The 16,362-nt window shown below is 41.9% G+C and overlaps 3 protein-coding genes and 1 long non-coding RNA gene across 8 annotated transcripts in view; 1 reads left to right on the top strand and 3 right to left on the bottom strand.

The window, feature by feature from the left end:
* Window positions 1–3: 3 nt before the first annotated feature.
* On the bottom strand, window positions 4–2,801 carry LOC114879013 (DNA ligase 1). Its single transcript, XM_029193476.2, has 2 exons — window positions 2,685–2,801; window positions 4–2,597 (listed from the first exon to the last, which is right to left on the bottom strand). The coding sequence occupies exons 1-2, from the start codon at window positions 2,730–2,732 to the stop codon at window positions 342–344; spliced, it is 2,304 nt and encodes a 767-aa protein (XP_029049309.2). The 5' UTR covers window positions 2,733–2,801; the 3' UTR covers window positions 4–341.
* A 979-nt stretch (window positions 2,802–3,780) lies between these two features.
* On the bottom strand, window positions 3,781–9,187 carry LOC114879006 (ionotropic receptor 25a). Of its 2 annotated transcripts, XM_046290071.1 has the most exons (16): window positions 8,562–9,187; window positions 7,622–7,774; window positions 7,259–7,462; window positions 7,016–7,182; window positions 6,754–6,945; window positions 6,502–6,672; window positions 6,217–6,414; window positions 5,922–6,143; window positions 5,700–5,799; window positions 5,462–5,639; window positions 5,199–5,382; window positions 5,006–5,127; window positions 4,788–4,935; window positions 4,464–4,633; window positions 4,280–4,401; window positions 3,781–4,195 (listed from the first exon to the last, which is right to left on the bottom strand). In XM_046290071.1, the coding sequence occupies exons 1-16, from the start codon at window positions 8,644–8,646 to the stop codon at window positions 3,918–3,920; spliced, it is 2,694 nt and encodes an 897-aa protein (XP_046146027.1). In that variant the 5' UTR covers window positions 8,647–9,187; the 3' UTR covers window positions 3,781–3,917. The 2 variants fall into 2 exon arrangements, with proteins under 2 accessions (XP_046146027.1, XP_046146028.1); XM_046290072.1 differs by lacking the exon at window positions 8,562–9,187 and having other exon boundaries at window positions 7,259–7,442; window positions 7,622–7,768.
* Window positions 9,188–10,202: 1,015 nt separating this feature from the next.
* Window positions 10,203–12,130, bottom strand: LOC114879228. The gene is made up of 2 exons (XR_003789880.1): window positions 12,042–12,130; window positions 10,203–10,627 (listed from the first exon to the last, which is right to left on the bottom strand). It is a non-coding gene; the product is annotated as an uncharacterized LOC114879228 (long non-coding RNA).
* LOC114879158 overlaps window positions 11,310–16,362 on the top strand; it is a 39,294-nt gene continuing 34,241 nt past the window's right edge. For 3 of the 4 annotated variants that reach the window (XR_003789866.2, XR_003789865.2, XM_029193801.2), the window contains exon 1: window positions 11,318–13,424. Coding sequence is in view for 2 of the 4 variants with exons in the window: in XM_029193801.2 (XP_029049634.1) it covers window positions 13,331–13,424 (94 nt within the window). In the remaining 2 variants the exon portion in view is untranslated. Of the gene's footprint in view, window positions 13,425–16,362 lie in introns of all 4 variants that reach the window. The other variant, XM_029193817.2, reaches the window with a different exon arrangement.

The raw sequence follows: 16,362 nt of genomic DNA, 5'->3' as shown, positions 1-16,362 counted from the left end.
ACAAGAACTCGATTAACAAGCTTCGTTTCTAACGCTACAAGCAATTGAGTTAACCCTTTGTAATCGGAAGCGATTAAAGTGAAAGTCAACATTCGTCTGATTAAACCATTTCTCTGCGACTGAGCCGGTAATATTAAGATTCTTTACTGATCTTGTTACTGTATTTTTATTTACAGGAACAAGGATTTAGATATCGGATATCTGAAGGAAATAGCCTTTTTATTCACAGTGACAAGTAACAAATTTTTTATAATAAATAAATATCGATCTTAAACAACGAGTTTACTCAAAGAACAATTTCCGACTGCAAAGGATTGAAAAGATAAACCACAAAGTCGCCCCTAAACAACATCCGAGACTACAATTTTATCAAATTCTTCTTCGTGTTCAGAAGTGGCCAGCATGTAAGCTGGAAGCGTGAATCCAAGGACCTTATCGAACACAGGTTTAGTTTCAGCAACGTATTCGTAAGCTTCGGCTTCCTTCGGCTTCTCAGCCTTTTCAGAACTCGCTGCTTCAGGCTTCCTCCTGTTCACTTCGATATTTTCACTAGCAGAAACTTCTGGTTCCACAGGAACATCCTCAGGGATCGACCTTGGTACCTTTCTGTTAGGTTCCACTTCAGTCTCATCGATCTTGTCTTCAGCTATATCACCGTCGGTGATAAAAGCGCATTCCTCCTTCCGGAATCCTTTGTCATCGACGCATTGATAACAGGTCATTTTATTACGCATCAATTTCTTGCAGTTCGAGCGATCTTCCTTCTGAAACTCTTGCAAGAACTTTTGGATCTCCGCCTTCCTCTTAAACGCATCAGAGAAATCAACTTCGGCCTTCTTCGGGGTCGACCGCGACGTCGATTCCTTCTTCTCTTCAATTTTCGATTCGGCATCAGATGTTGAATAGTCTCTGGCGTCTCTCTCCGAAGGTTTCTCATCCCCGAAGAAACCGAAACTTTGATCTTTGTAAGGTGAATGGGATTCCTTCTTCTCTGAACCATCATAAGACTTGTCCTCCGTCTCTGTAGGAGTTTTAAACGACTTGGACTTGCTGTAAGAGTAGTTCTTGTCGCTTGGTTGCTGCTCGTACGAGCACTGTTCAGAATTGCTGCCAGTCTTCGGGTCCTTGCATACCTTGCAGCTCAACGAGCCCTTCTGCACTCTTTTGCAGTAGCTCGGTTCGATCCTTTCAGCGATTTTCTCAGATTCCGATTTAGATCTTTCGTATCCTGCGAGAGGGTCCTCATCTTCGGAAGTGGATTTGGAAGTCTCCGATGCTGCTGGATGGTAGATATACTCTGGTTTGTCGTCCTTGAAGTACGAACTCTCAGGAATGGAGTAGTCTCTTTTGTACTCCTCATCAGCCTCCTTCGTCAGTTTCTCAGAATATTTATCGTCTTTGTAGCCAGAATCATCAGTTTTTCTCGTTTGTTTCTCAGAGGGTTTATCATCTTTGTAACTGGAGTCACCGTCGGATGATGATGATGATGATGATTTTCTGGGATAACCAAAGCTCTTTGAGCTGCTATACTTGTACACCTTGTCGTCTGGCTGATAGGTGTAAGAACATTTCTCATAGTTACCACCTGTTTCAGGGTCTTTGCAGATGGTGCAGGTCTTCGAGTCTTTTTCCACCTCTCTACAATTATCGGGAGTCTTTTTATACCCGTCAGACAGTTTCTCTGATTCCTTTTTGTGATCAAAACTAGTGCGTTCTCTGACTGGCTTGCTTTCCGACTCTTCATCACGATCCTCCGCCTCTTCCTTTTCTTTAGGGTTCTTGAAGGAGCTCGATTTAGTAAAGGCATACCTCTTCTCGTTAGGCTGGCGAACGTAAGAACACTGCTCGTATTTAGCGTTGCTCTTGGTGTTCTTGCAGACCATGCAGACCATGGAATCCTTAAAGACCTTTTCGCATTTCTCATCCTTGTTCTTGTATTCGGCTGGTACACCTTCCGAAGCGTCAGAGAAGAACTTCTCGTTGAATCTGTAAGGATTGTCGTGTCCCTTGTAATCATCCGATCCTCTGAAGCTATAAGAACCTTCATCAGAGTTGGATCTTCTGCTTCTAAACTCTGAAGGATCATCGACGACCTCTTCTTGGTTGCTGGAGTCGGCTGATGGTTTAGAAACGTAGGAACACTGTTCGTAAGTGGCTCCACTTTTAGGATTCTTGCATTTGTAACAGACCATGCTATTTTTGTTTCCATCTTTGCTTGGTTTTTTAGTTTTAATTTCTTGACAGTAGGGAATACCAGACTTCATCACGATGTCCTTGTATTTTTGAGAATCTTTCTCGGTGATCGTGTAAAATGGAGATATTATCTTTTTAAAGTGCTTGTCCTCGAGAGGTACTCGTTTACTGGATGAAGCTGAGAACCATTCTTTATTGGGTCTATCGTAAGATTCGGAGGATTCGAATGTTTCTCGTTTTCCTGATTCTGGGAAATGAACGTACGATGGCGAGTACTCGGAGGAAGCAAAGTCTTGAGTTTCTATGTCACTTGCCCATGGCTCGTGCTGGGACAGAGATTTGAAGCGGTTCTCGTAGAACATGGCATTCACTGAGACCCAGAGGATCGTTAATGACACGTAGATCTGTGAAAAAAAATTGACCAAGGCCAATGATGGAAGATGTTGAAAGTTTGTAGAAATTGAATGCAATCGTGTTAAAAGAAAAATTACCAGAAACAGCTTGCTACAGCGAGGACGATCTAGCTCGTAGGAGGGCATGGTGGATCACTTATTCCGTTTCCGGTTCCGGTTCGACGAGCCACATCACTTTCCCACGAAATGATCTCGTCGTGGCTCGGATACCCTTTATATCGACTTGTCGATTCGAAAACACCCGCCCCACCTTTGTCACCAGCGAACGCAAACTGATCTGAAGTCGATCAGAAAAGATTTGAATCAGTCAGCGTAAAACAGCTCGTTGTTTGCTCGCCCGTGACCATTTCAAAGAAACCTCAATTTTTACCTCGTTAACAGCAAAAAAGAAAATATCAATTTCATACCGATCATACAAAGAAGATGATTTCTTTGATCGGCGACAAACTGCAATTCTTCTCAATGCTCTCTGTTCGTCTTCTTTCTTTCTCGTTTTCTTTTTGGTACACTTTGTCTGTTCACTGAAACGTATAATTGTTTTTTTCCAAAAGAAAGTATTCTTTTGGCTTATTCGACACGCGTAATTGGAGGACAGTTTGGTAGGTGGGTATAAGGCAGGTTTCGTGGTTCGGTGGAGAACGATTGGAAAGGTGATCTCTGAATCCGTCACTGCGACGAAACCGAACGAACGAATTGGAACGATACAGCCGACTGATTGCTAACTGCTCACTTTCATTTATGCAACTCCGTTACCGCGATCGGCGAAAAAAAGCCGCGGCAGGACAATAACCCGTGGACACGAGCGATCTTTCATGGAGAAATTCTGAGCTGGAAAAGTATTTCTTCGAGAAAAATTCACATTGAAATAAAAACTATGATAAATATTAGACGTCAACACCAAATTTCGTCTAAGCCAAATCTTTTTACTGTTTCAAGTTTCCAAAAAATTCAAAAAATCTAAAATACTTCCCAAACCTTCGGAAAACAAAATTTAACAGAAAGCCTCGCGATCGAAAAATGAATAATTCACAAGAATCTTACTGATTAATAGAATAAGAAAGAGGTATACATCGTTTCGATCCGATTCAATTTACGAGTCTTTTCAGCGTCTGCAAGAAGCGTGAAAAATTGGTAAATCGTGCGATGAAAATTGTGAAAAAGTAAAAGACACTGGTAACTGTAAATAATCGCTATAAACTTTATTTCCACTCTCGTTACACTGCATTTATTATCAAATTGTTCGTCTCGAATAAGCAACGGTAGTCAGATTACTATAGTGAAATTAATATTCTGATGGGGAAAAATGTTGTTTTACTCTTTAAAAGAGAAATTCCGTGGATATACAGAGATGTGAGACACTCGAGGAGCATTGATCTGTTTCTCGAACAGCATAGTGTTAGGGGCAGGTTTCATCTGCAATTTCGATGCTAGTTTCTGGATCATGATCTTGTCGTTATCAATGGTGTTCACCTTCTTCTTATTTTTTCGTTTGTCCTTTTGTGGGTTGCGTTTGCGGTAGTAGAGTATCTCTCCAGCTAACGTGATCATCGCTAAAGCGAGTCCGAATAGAGTTGCAATGAATACTCCACCTAAATATTATTGTATATTATTTGAAAATTATCATTTGCCAATATTTTACTCATTCAGAATTCTACAGTTTATTAACAGTTTACCCAAACTTTCCAACGTTATTCCCTCATTGTCATCAGAATTCATGCACTGTGCTTTCAAAGACTGATTCCAATACTTCGATGACAACGTTTCAAAGTACCTGTCCTTCTGTAGATCAAGAATTCTAGAATAATAAAAATCTGTTTAAAAAATGATGGTTTCACAGAGGTGATTCGAATCGAGTACCTTCTGCTTATCTCCTCTTGCAGGTGACTTCCTTGTTGGACAGCAATTGCATAAGGTTGTTCTGCGAACACATCTCCAACCTCTGTCAAATTGCAGTTTCTCGTTGCTTCATAGCGGATCTCCGACGAGTCGTGGATAAAAGCGAATTCTGCGTTCTCGCTTTCTATCACCTGCAACAGAACAAAAACACTGTCATCGGTGATTTTCTGGACGTGATTGATCGGTTCGATGACGATTTCCCTACTCTTACTCTGGAGTTTATTTATGCGCAATAAACTATGTAATGAATTACACGAGTATTATAATTCGAAAGGTTGAAAGTACCTTTCGAAAGCCTTCCTCGGAACTTTTCACTGGGCCCACTTGCGTTATCGCTTGCAGAATGTGGCCATATTGTTCTTTGATAGGGTAGTCCCATACTCTGTATTCCACTTGATCGCTCGTACTGTTCAATGTAATTTCCTTCCATACACTGTGACAGAGTTGAAAAATAATAATAATAAAATTAGATACCGAATATTGATATCGAACCGCAGACTTACGTGTACAATTTGTCTTCAGCATTCTTCATGTTCATGAAATATTGATGCACACTAGAATTGGCCAGAACAGTGTAATTAATTCTTGATTGCCTGGCCAATTGCTCCAACGATTGAACTGGGGACTATATTAACGAAAAAGATTAACTTTCAGTTTCAATGTTTCTAGAACGAACGTGATGGAAAATGAAGGAACCTGCATTCGTTCCACGGTGAGGAAAGCTGCCAAATTAGCAGTGAAGGTGGCAAGCATTAGGACGACGAACAGCCAGTAGGCTGCCACGAGAGTTCTGCTTGATAGTGCCTTGGGTGCTTCACCCCCACCCTGAGGAGTGAAGGAGGTCAGGGCGAACCAAAAGCTCTCCTTCAATGTAAATTCTCTACAAAAGGTTGTAATTACTATAGGAATTGCTGCATTGACTTTCCTTGAACTGATCGATTAATTAATTAATTTCTCACCTACAGGGGTATGGATACAAACGTTTGTTATTTCTAGCACTGTAAGGAGAATATTTATCGAGTATCCAAATCATGATTCCAGTTAACGTTAGCGCACCCACGATGCTAAGCCAGACTTCAACCTTAAGGACCGTCATGAATTTGAACAAGGAAGGTTTGCGAACTGGTTTTCTCATTACTAAAACAATTACGCGGTATTAATTATCTGAAGAAACTATTGTAAAGGAAAATTTCTCACCGATTAGTATACCAGACTGTTCGAAGTAGGGAGCCACGAAATCGATAACTTCCTCGCGTTCTGATGTCATCGTCAGTGCGGCAATTACGATGTCAGTTTCCTGTAAAATATAACACAATGACTCACATATTCGGCTGCTAAATTATATTTCCTTGGAATTCGAAATCAGGTGAGCAAATATGTGAATCACTGAATCACTTTCACCGAAAAAATAATATTTACCCCTTTAGCAAGGTCACCAATCAAGCCGTTCCATTGCCCATTAGGCAACTTCTTTCCAAATTGTCGATCTTGAGGTACGACTAAGTCATAATCGAACTGCATTTCTTCGGAGAGTTTCTTCACGAAGTCTATACAATAACCTTCCCATATTTCATTTCCATTTTCATCTTTCAGCACCTGTCCGGTTGCAGGGTCCACTTTGGCCACCGTCCAAGGTACTAACTAATACAATTTGACCACTGAATTTTTTAAACAAAATTAACTAATATTTAATTGAGTAAGAAAAATATGTTACAGGATTAGTTCCAATTCGGAAAAATCTTCTGGCAGGTTCGATCTTTCTTCCTTCAGCTTCTTTAATCTTAGTATGTCTCGACCATGTAGCCAAAGGCTCCATGACCCCGTTATTAAGAGTTTCGAATTCTATTTCTGCTTTGTACGTGATCATTGCTTTCTCTGACCAATACTCGAAAGTGTCATTGCCTCCTAGTCTCTAATATTATAATTTATTTCTTGGTACACCTCCTTACATCAATTATTATTGTACACAAGTAATAATTATAATTTCTATAGAACTCACAGCCAGTATGTTTTTGTTAAAAGCCTCAGAGGTAATGTTCGAAGCGGTTTGACTGGAGTTTGGAGAGGAACATCGTCCAGTTTTTGGCTCCACACTGATCCCTGATTTTTGTAGTTCACTCATTAAACTCACTACTAGGCCTACCAGTCGTTTAAAGTAGTTCGAAAATATCTATACGAGTTTCAAAAGAAATTCAATTCAGTTCTATTAGTCTAACATTTAAGGATTAAAGAATATTTAAATTGAAAGTACCGCAACATCGGTGGGACAATTGCAGGAAGATTCACCCATCAGACGACAGCAAACATTCTTCTTCATCGTCAGAACAGTGATCGATGTGTTTAATTGTAAATCTCCATTGATATATCTAAAGTCTTTGTAATTATTGTCCGTGAACACTAAGTTCCAGATCCCATCTCGTTTTACCAATCCTCCTTGAATGGCCTATGATTATTAACACACGATGAGAATAATTAACAGATTCGTTGATTTCTGCTGATTTTCGACCACTTACTGTTCGAAATAGGTCCTCCATTTTCGATGTACTCGCATAAATCGCATAATAAGATGGCGAAGGTCTCATGCTCCGTATCTTCGAAACCGTTTTTTCCGTGAATTCATCGATCACCACCAATCTGATTATCGAATTTCCAATCAAATAATACAGACTCTGATTCAACTCTGCAATAAATCAAAACATCGTGTTTCGTTAGCAAACGTTTTGCTAGAAGTTCATTGAATACTAATGTCAAGGTACCCCTTTCATCTTCGAAGATCAAGCCCACGTCCGTGGCATTCTTCAACATTAAAAGATCATCGATCGCTTGCACATACGGATTTATACTGCTATCGCCCCGTTTGTATATTATTCCATTCTTGTCGGCCATGTTTCGTAGCTTTTCCCAGCCGGTCCAAGTCATGTCGAGTACGATACTGATTCCCTTAAATAAGGCAGCACATACTGCAAGTTGATTTTAACGAGACAAGAATAAGAACAAGGTATAATTACAGCTGGCTGGTTCAGGAGTAAAAAGAATATAAATATTATGTTTTATATAGGGTGCAAGATTTGTCTGATTTCTTAATTGAAAGAATCGAAAGCTGTGAAAATTTCTTTAACCTCTCTCAAAACTGGCCTCCAAGTTTGTTCGATCAATTTGGACAGTGGAAATCTCAACGGTGATGACATCCTCCCCAAAGTTCTTCTCAGCTTGAGGCGCAGCCTCGTTCAGTAGGCCCAGAATCTGCGTGTCGGCTTCCTCTAACACTATTACTGTATGACACAATAGAGTATAGAAATATAGGAAAGGTATTTTATACCCAAGAGAAAAAGTATAATATCGTGCAGAGGTTGTATTTATTTACAATCATATCTCACTTATTAAATTGAATATTATAGGTATAATATTTGCAAATAATTACTAATGTCGTGACAGTATTATCGATATTTTTTACACGTGATGCAACACCTGGCTACTTTGGAATACGTAGTTTTATAGAACATGCGGCCTCGTCACCCTACTATTAGATGTAATCAGGAACTAATAATCTAAACGTTGCACGTTCCTAATGCTCTAGGGGAATACGTAAATTATATGGAAAGACAACATTTTATTCTTTTTCTTTTACTTTATTTTTTTACGTGATGTAATGTACGATTTTTTTCTGTGGTAATTGCTTTTATTGAAAAATGTTACTTTATATGTCAAGGACCGGAAATGGTCGAACGAATCGACAACGAAGATGCGGAAGGTTTTAGACTGACGTTTATCGAGTAAATAATTCAATGATAATACGGCTGGTTTTCGTATCAGTGTATTGGGAACGGATAAATTTTTCATGCCAGTCAATCAATGTTTAAGGTATCGATCGATTCAATTGTCATTGGATTTTTTAATACTTAGTTCGGTACATTTCAAATTTCTGTAACGATAGTCGTATTTGAAACCTTCATTTTCTTCTATCTCTTTAATTACTCTGAGAATTGTAATTTGCTAATTTGCTAATTTGACTGACACGATTATAATTATTTTTACAGGTATAATTATACGGAAACTTACGCATGGTCATTGATGTCTGACACAAAGAAAATCCAAGGAAGGAGGCGTAGAAGAAGGCACTCGCGAGCAACAGGGAGGTCGACATAGCGGAGAACCGTGTCCGGTGCCGAATGAACGAACAACAATTGTTTGCCGCGAAAACAGGCGAGGAATCCAGAGGACATCGTCGACGACATCGACAAACGACGCCTGCGCCGATGAATACGACGTCTGCTGATGAATATTCTACGATCGTCTATCAAATTATGATCCTTTGCGCGAAGATATCCCTTTAACTACGTGGACGGTAGGGACCAACCACGATATGATATCCTGACACGTTAACTTACGTTTCGTTCCTCTCAACTAAGCATCGATTTATCGCTAAACCTATCAGTTGTCAACGATTATCATTCTGAATGTACGCGAAGGACCACGTCTACAAGTTGCAAGCATTGTTAGCGAAGAAAGGTATAAAACCTATTTCCAACCTATTAACTATTCTCTCGTGACAATAAATGATCGATACGACGCATGCTATTGATTAACCGTACGTGACGTAAAACGCAAGTAATGCCGGTGATCACGAAAACACCAATCTTCTAATCGATCATTGATTGCTTTGAGGTTTCAGCTGACCATGGACAGAAGAGCGCATCGCATTTTCCGCCATTCGATTCGTGAAATTCGATTGCTAACGTGGCCGCGTCGCTATTTTCACGATCGGTGAACGATAAAGTTCCCTTTGACCGCGTCCAGACAAATCGCTTCAACGAATAACGAAAAAGAAGATGATAGAATCTCTTTCTCGATCGTTGAATCCAGCCAGGACGAACGACCGTGGCGAGCATCACGTTTTCCCATTATCAATCCTGATCATGGTCTAAGGTTGATTAATTTCCATGGTTGAGGAAACCTGTGAATCGACGATGCGCGGTTACAAAGGATCGCCACGCAAGGAAATCGAGATTGCTTCGCAGATGTTCCTTTCTGAGGCAGGTGAAGCGAAATGCTTCAATAATCTCGCACTATTTTTAAATATAACGTCGAATGTCCTTTATACGTGTGCAATCTCGAGGAACATTGCCACCGCATAAAATTTCTCATTGTTTCTCTTCCTTCCTTTTATTGAATGTTTCTGATACAAAGTGCTCACAATCCATATCATTCTTAGCTATGTTTGAATTTATTATCACGATCTTCGACATTGATTACATAAATTTTCAAGCAATTATATCAAGACGCTGAATTTGAGAATTTAGCGGACCGCTATGGTCCCCATAATTTAAAGAAAGATTCAAAATAACGAGAACAATAATCAAGCGCCACCTTCTACTTATATGACGAACTATTTGGCTGTAAATATTCCTACATTACCGTCAGATGTCGCACCATGTACTGGAAGCATACCTTAAGATACTTCCGATTACCATTTCTCTTATTTTATGTTATGAATCAGCGCATCTCCTTACGTCACTGCTTGATTCTGCATAACACAATTGCAGATCTTAATCATCAAATAAATAACAAATTATACAATTGAAGGAGCTTGATAAAAGGAGTCGATAAAATAGAAAATGACAATATCGTCATACGTAAACGCATCTATTAATTGTTGGTTCATCATTGAAAATAGGAAGCTGTACTTGATCGTAATCATAATCATAATCATCTAATATTTATTTCACAATTGTCTTACAAAGAATGTGTTACAAGGATGGTATAAAAAAGTGAATAGATAAACAGGAAACACCCCAGCCTTGAGATGTTTAATTTGAATCGGCATAACTGTATCCACAAATTCGACCCCTTTCAACGATTCAAGCACGAATGGACCGTAAAGAGATGTTTGAAAAATACGCGTAGAATGGCGGTTAAAGCGGCAACATTTTTACCGCCGCTGTATCGTGTCGAAGGGTATCGGTATATTTTTCTTGCATAATTTAGTTCACCAGACGCTGCAGTTCTTTTTAATCGACGCCAATTTTTAGCCTAAAATACTGCTCCAGTTTCACGAAACGCGTGGAACATGCAACGATTCAATCCCTTCGTGTTTCGAGGCAATGGAACTTCGTCTTGATAAAACCCTATAAAGATTTGGTAACGAAATAAAAGGGAACAGATTATTAACCAGAATCATAATTTTTTATGGCGCCGGATGAAATATCAGATTTGACCATAATGCATGACTAAGATAAAGGAAAAAGAAATTAGGACAAGGCGAGATAAAATATGCACGAAAGAGTTGGCTCCATTACAATAGGAAATCGTATTTGCATAAATAGTGCAACGATGGGAATGCGTTTACGCGAACGCGGTTGATACACCGTTTAACTACCGTTACGGGACACACGGTTCGGTCGGTTGAATGAAGCAACGAGAAAGAAGAAAGAGGAAAGAAAATATGCGCAGAAGCGCATGCACTAGAAACGAAATGCACGCGTCAAAACGTATTACAATTTCACGCACGAAAAGTTACACGAAAAGGTTCGTGGAACGCGATCCGGCACAACGGATCGCGAAGGGACGAAGGCGCGGTTGAATCGTGGACAAGTGTTTTCCTCCAGGAATCAAAGTCCATCCTTTTATCTATTACGATTTTACCAACGTTTCACGGTATCGTCACGAATTCGGGAAAGTGTATAAAAAAAAAGCCATCAGATAAATCGTACGGTGAAGGAAGAAAGGAAGAGAGAATGGAATTTTATTCAAGAAGCGCTCTAATGCGGGAAGTAGAGGCTCGGTGATTTCCGGATGCAATCGGCTGTTTCCGGCACGGCCGCCCTCCCGAACTAAACCATTCATTCGACGGAGCGAGAAGTTTCAGTGAGAAGAGGAGCGTGATAGGAAGGTGGTAGGTGCAAACGAGAGTTCCGTGGAAAAAGGATGGAGAAAGTGAGTTAGCTAGCGAGCGAGTGAATGAGAGAAGCGACAGAGGAAGGGCAAGAGGAAAGGAGAAGGAAAGCGGCGTGGCAAAGGGAGGGAGGCAAAGAGGAGAGAATACACGAGAGGTAGGCTCGGCCGATTCGAGAAGGCTGGCAGGCTGTTAGACAAGAGTAAGAAAGCGAGGGAGCATATTGGATGGCAGGCAGACTGGCCGGTCGTACTGTATAGTTAACAGAGCTCCCAAGTAAATCGGCAGCAGATGTGGCCAGTTAGCTCGGTGCTGTGTTCTCGTTCGGATCACAGAGTCGTATGGATTTCGATGCACCGAACGAATTGCCAGTCGATAGCAGCGACAACGATCGGTCGCCGATACCGGAGTAAAGCTTGATAGGCTTCGAAGCCGCGGTGACAAGTCGTGGCGAGGCAGGATAAAGCGTTGATCGCGAAGGCACCGACACGACGTTACGGGCAAACGACAGGAACAGGAACAGGAACAGCAACAGCAATAGCAACAGAGCACGGTTGTCCCAGGACGATAGCAAGAGAGAAGAGGAGAAGAAATCGAATGGAACAGTCGGTCGCGCGCCAGCACCAAGAACGCAGTGACCGTCGTACCTGTCCGTCGGTGGCCGAAGACTTGCCCGACTTGCCCGATCGAGACTCGGGTAGTGATGTGGCAACGTTGCTGGTGGCTCGCGAGCGGAGGAGTCAGTCGTCGCTCGGCTGTTCCATGTTAGTTTGTGTCTGACAGTGCAGTGTCGTTGCCATATAATCGCGAGGGCCCGTCAGGGCCCACGAGTTACGCGAATAACAACCGCGATTCTTAAACGCGGTCACGATGACATATTTAAGAAGATTAGGAACGATCAGTACGACGAGTATCGCAGGTATAATCGACGCAGAGACACACAGTACGTTGATACGATAGGCCGTTCGCATTTGTTGTATCGTTGTAAAAAATAGCCCATGGGAGAGAAGAGAGTTTAAGAGGATTTTGTCGCGTTCATTCGCGGGATGGTAACGGTGACGAAGAAGCGTAATCGCGCGGTGTGCCGCGTTTATTCGAACTCGTCGCCGCGACGCGACGGTTTCACAATTTGCAAGCTAGATAAAAAGGAGAGGCTTTCTTTTTCGAACAGCAGTTCCTAAATAATGTGCGCGCATTCTACGCGTACTACTCGAACGTCGAGAAACGAATGAGTGCGTGAGTCGTGACAACATCGTGTCGGAGTGTACGGAGAGAGAATCTGTCTTTCTCCTATCCGTGTAGAGGCCGTGGTTGGACTTTACGCCGCCGTACACGCTTCTCTCCTCCTCCTCCTCCTCCCTCCCCCCTTCTCTCACCGGTTGAGGACTATTTCTTTCTCCCTCTCTCCCCCTGAAGGCCAATTTATCTATCCCGTCGGCCGTACGTCTGTCGCAGTCTACCATTCCGTCTGTGAGCTAGCAGAGTTTTCACTGGCGCGACACACGGCACGCGCGCACGTACGACACGTAAACGAAACCGACTGTCGAGCTACGCGAATCGGGAGTGTCAAAGATCCGAGGAAAAATCACGGGCATGGGAACAGTGTGTGCCGTGGACTGAAAAAACAGTGCGCGACCATCCCGCGTTACCGTCCGAAGGATCTTGCATTTTCATCCGGTGTGCTCGTGTGTGTCCCTTAACACCAAACGAGGAAGAGAGGTTAAGTTAGGCTAGGACTCGCGTCACCCCCCGGCAGTCACTTATCCTTGTCTAGCTCGTTTCTTCTCCCACCTCTCTTTCTCTTTCTCGCTCTTTCTCTGCTGCAAACACGAAGAGGAACGCAACACGAAAGCCAGAGATCGACTACAGACACACACACACACTACCGCAACGCATACACTCGCAGGACAATTGGGGAAAGAGGAGGAAAACACAAATGCCGATCGCCGGTGGAATTCTGGTCGCTGGAACCGCGGCTCATTGCCTGTCTTCCGCCGCTGGTATGCTTCGATTCCTCGCTAGACTTTCAGGTTAGCATGCAAAATCATCATCTCTTATCCGTTGACAAAACTCGAAACACGCGGGCGTCGTCGAGCTTTTTCTATTCGCTGGAAAAAGGGAGAAACGAGAAAGCGTGACATCGTGTACTGTCAGAGGTAGAATTGTTAACAGAGAATTCTCTTATTGCCCGAATTGTAATTTGACGGATCGAACGAACGGAACGTGTCTCTGTTCATATTCGTTTCTCAATTGTTTCACGCGACATTTCGTTCATCTCCATTTTTCTACTGATAGGCCAATGCCTTCTCTAGAGTATCGACGACGCGCGGCGTTGACCTTTTTTTCTTCCGTCCCCGCAAAATTTTCTCGCTATTAGCTTCGGTCGCGTCTAGCCGCGTCGCCGGATCCGCCGCCGGGGAATCCGTGCGGTTTCGATTCCCAGACTTTCGAGTCAGTGCACCGCTACTGCTAGCTGTTAAATGGAAGCGTACAGCGAACGACGTAGACAGAATAAGAGGAACAAAAACGAGAGACGGCCTCTAACGCGGGTATTATACGAGTTCGCCTGTATTCCGTGTGTAGAGGATTGACGTATCGACTCGGATTTCCATCGTGTCGCGTAAAAATTAACATTCCCTCGCTTCCCCTCTTTAATCCGTATCTTCGATCCTTGTCATCGGCTAAACCGGCACCCCTTCTTTTTTTTCAGACTGATACACTTTTCTTTTTCTTTAGCAATTTTCCGTCCTAGATCGATGGTTTTTCTTTTAATACAGTGAAAGCGATCGTGAAATATGTAGGTTATTTTCTCTGTCACAGATGCACTTCTCGCGAGTACATTTTCCTATTAGCATCGGATGTAGTCAATAGCCGCGCTTTCTTATTAACCTTATCTCGGGATGGTTCTTGGCAAACAGGAAGGAAGTATGTATTAAAGAATTCTTGATTATCGGATCGATTAGTCATTCGCGTCGATTACACATGGAATTACACGGTGACAAAAATCAGTCATGATTTCTAAGGAAACACCGACGAATTCGATCAAGTCTTATCCGACACCGGTTTCTTCATTTCTTTAATGAAAATTGTCCAAGACACCCGATACTTAAGACGAATTTTAGATGCAACCTTGATCGCGTTGCACTTTTATCGAGACGTGGAATGAAATTTAACACGGTATTGTAATCCGTTGGTAAAAAGAGAAAAATTTCGTGGTTGAAGCAACGGTGATGGTAATTATTTGAAATGACGGCAATCCGTGACCACGTAGCGCGAATCAGTGTACTCTCTTGACACGTCGCAACACCGATTCTTCTCACACCGGTGTTAATTAACGTCCAAATGATCGCTATTGTCGTTGCTTTCGCAACAAGCGCTGCGAAACGAGCTTCGTCCGAGGAGACGAATCAACCGACTTTGTTTCAACTAAATTATGTCTGGTTTTAATGAATTTATTCTTGAATTATTTTCAACGGATGTTGCAAAAAATTTTGTGTAAAATTAAAACTGGTTAATTTAATTAAGGGAATAGGCAATTTGCTGGTTATCGAGTTTCCATACACGCTCGACTCTTTGCTTTACTAAATACTCAGCAGGTAGTAGAAAGCAACGCGGGTAATAACAGTGATAATAACACTAATCGGTGAGATTACTTAGTAGCTGAACGCCTGCTTCGAACGACCGCGAGTAAAGCTAGCTTAAATCGTTTCGGTCGTTCGATTAATCGTTCCCATTTAACACGGTGTCGTTTCTACGATCCTATCCTTTTCTTGAAATTGCTTTTTGCAGTGCCAAACCACAGATACGTAATCGTATAATTGTATTATTAATTAAAGAGCAGAGAGACTAGTTTCGCGTTGATTGAACGAACAAGGAGAACCTCTCATTCTCTGTTCTAGATTAATTGATCGACCAATGAATGAGTAACCTCTACGCAAAAATCAGCCGCGAATACATCAAAATATAAATAGAAGTGTCTGAGAGGTGCGTAGACGCCACGATACAAACGTACACAGAAACACGCATGGATAACAGAGAATTTACTAACGGCGCTCGTGGAACACGGAGGGTCGGAGTCGCGATCGGTAGACGATGACAAAAATATTTCTAACAAATGCTTCTTGTACGCTGTAGAGTTTCAGGTGTGGTCTCGATGAATTTTTTTATTTTTTGTATCATACGTAAAAATAACGACGTACCTCGAATTCAGTTCGATTATTCTCTCGAGCCGCTCACCTATCGAGCTGTTTAATTTTCCAACTCGATAAACTCGACACATAACACATCGCGGCTAATTAACCGACTGCCATGTATAATTCATGTGCTATTTGCTAATGGGGACAGAAATATAGTCGAACGGTTTATGCCACGAAATTTCATGCACCGTTCTGTGCATTGTTTCAATAAAAGCTCACCTGTCTGCAGCCGTTCGACCGGAACCATGAATCATATCGACGAAACGTGAGCATTTCCGTGATTTCACGCTAATCGACGAGCGATTTGATCTACCGAGATACGGGAGTTATGAATCAAACAGGCGCGTCGCGACGCCTCGAATCGAGTACCGTAATTAGAAATGTAAAAGAAATTGAATAGCACTGCTAACAATATAGAATGGAAAATTCATCCTTAATTTTTAAAGCACAGTGCGATGATTGTTTCGAAGAAAATTTGTCGTATTTTCACGAATTTCCACGTTGACCGTTGCTTCTTTGATGATCCTACGCCCGATATTCCGCCCAGACGGCGGATACGTAAACCTCCACGAAAATAAATTTTGCGGAGTATTGCCGGTTCATTCTAAGGCGCATAGAATGATAGCTATTTCCGTTAAGGAGAAAAAAACCGGTGGGACACTGTCTGTCTCCGTGGTTTCTAAAGATAAAGCGTCTTCTGCAAGCGATTTAACAAGAAAATCAGTCTGCTCCCTATGCATCTCTTCGCGATCCTTATTCGAATCGATCCGAT

This window comes from Osmia bicornis, chromosome 2 (genome assembly GCF_907164935.1).
Source record: "Osmia bicornis bicornis chromosome 2, iOsmBic2.1, whole genome shotgun sequence".
NCBI classification, from domain to species: Eukaryota; Metazoa; Arthropoda; class Insecta; order Hymenoptera; family Megachilidae; genus Osmia; species Osmia bicornis.
This window is presented reverse-complemented; position numbering and strand designations above follow the sequence as displayed.

Bases quoted from the DNA above. Each gene is read 5' to 3' on its own strand.
- LOC114879013 (XM_029193476.2), bottom strand. From the start codon at position 2,732: ATGCCCTCCTACGAGCTAGATCGTCCTCGCTGTAGCAAGCTGTTTCTG. The intron at 2,598-2,684 runs GTAATTTTTCTT...TTTTTTTCACAG, and splicing joins GCTGTAGCAAGCTGTTTCTG to ATCTACGTGTCATTAACGAT.
- LOC114879006 (XM_046290071.1), bottom strand. From the start codon at position 8,646: ATGTCGACCTCCCTGTTGCTCGCGAGTGCCTTCTTCTACGCCTCCTTC. The intron at 7,183-7,258 runs GTACCTTGACAT...GATTTATTGCAG, and splicing joins GATCTTCGAAGATGAAAGGG to AGTTGAATCAGAGTCTGTAT. The intron at 6,415-6,501 runs GTGAGTTCTATA...TTATAATATTAG, and splicing joins TTAACAAAAACATACTGGCT to AGACTAGGAGGCAATGACAC.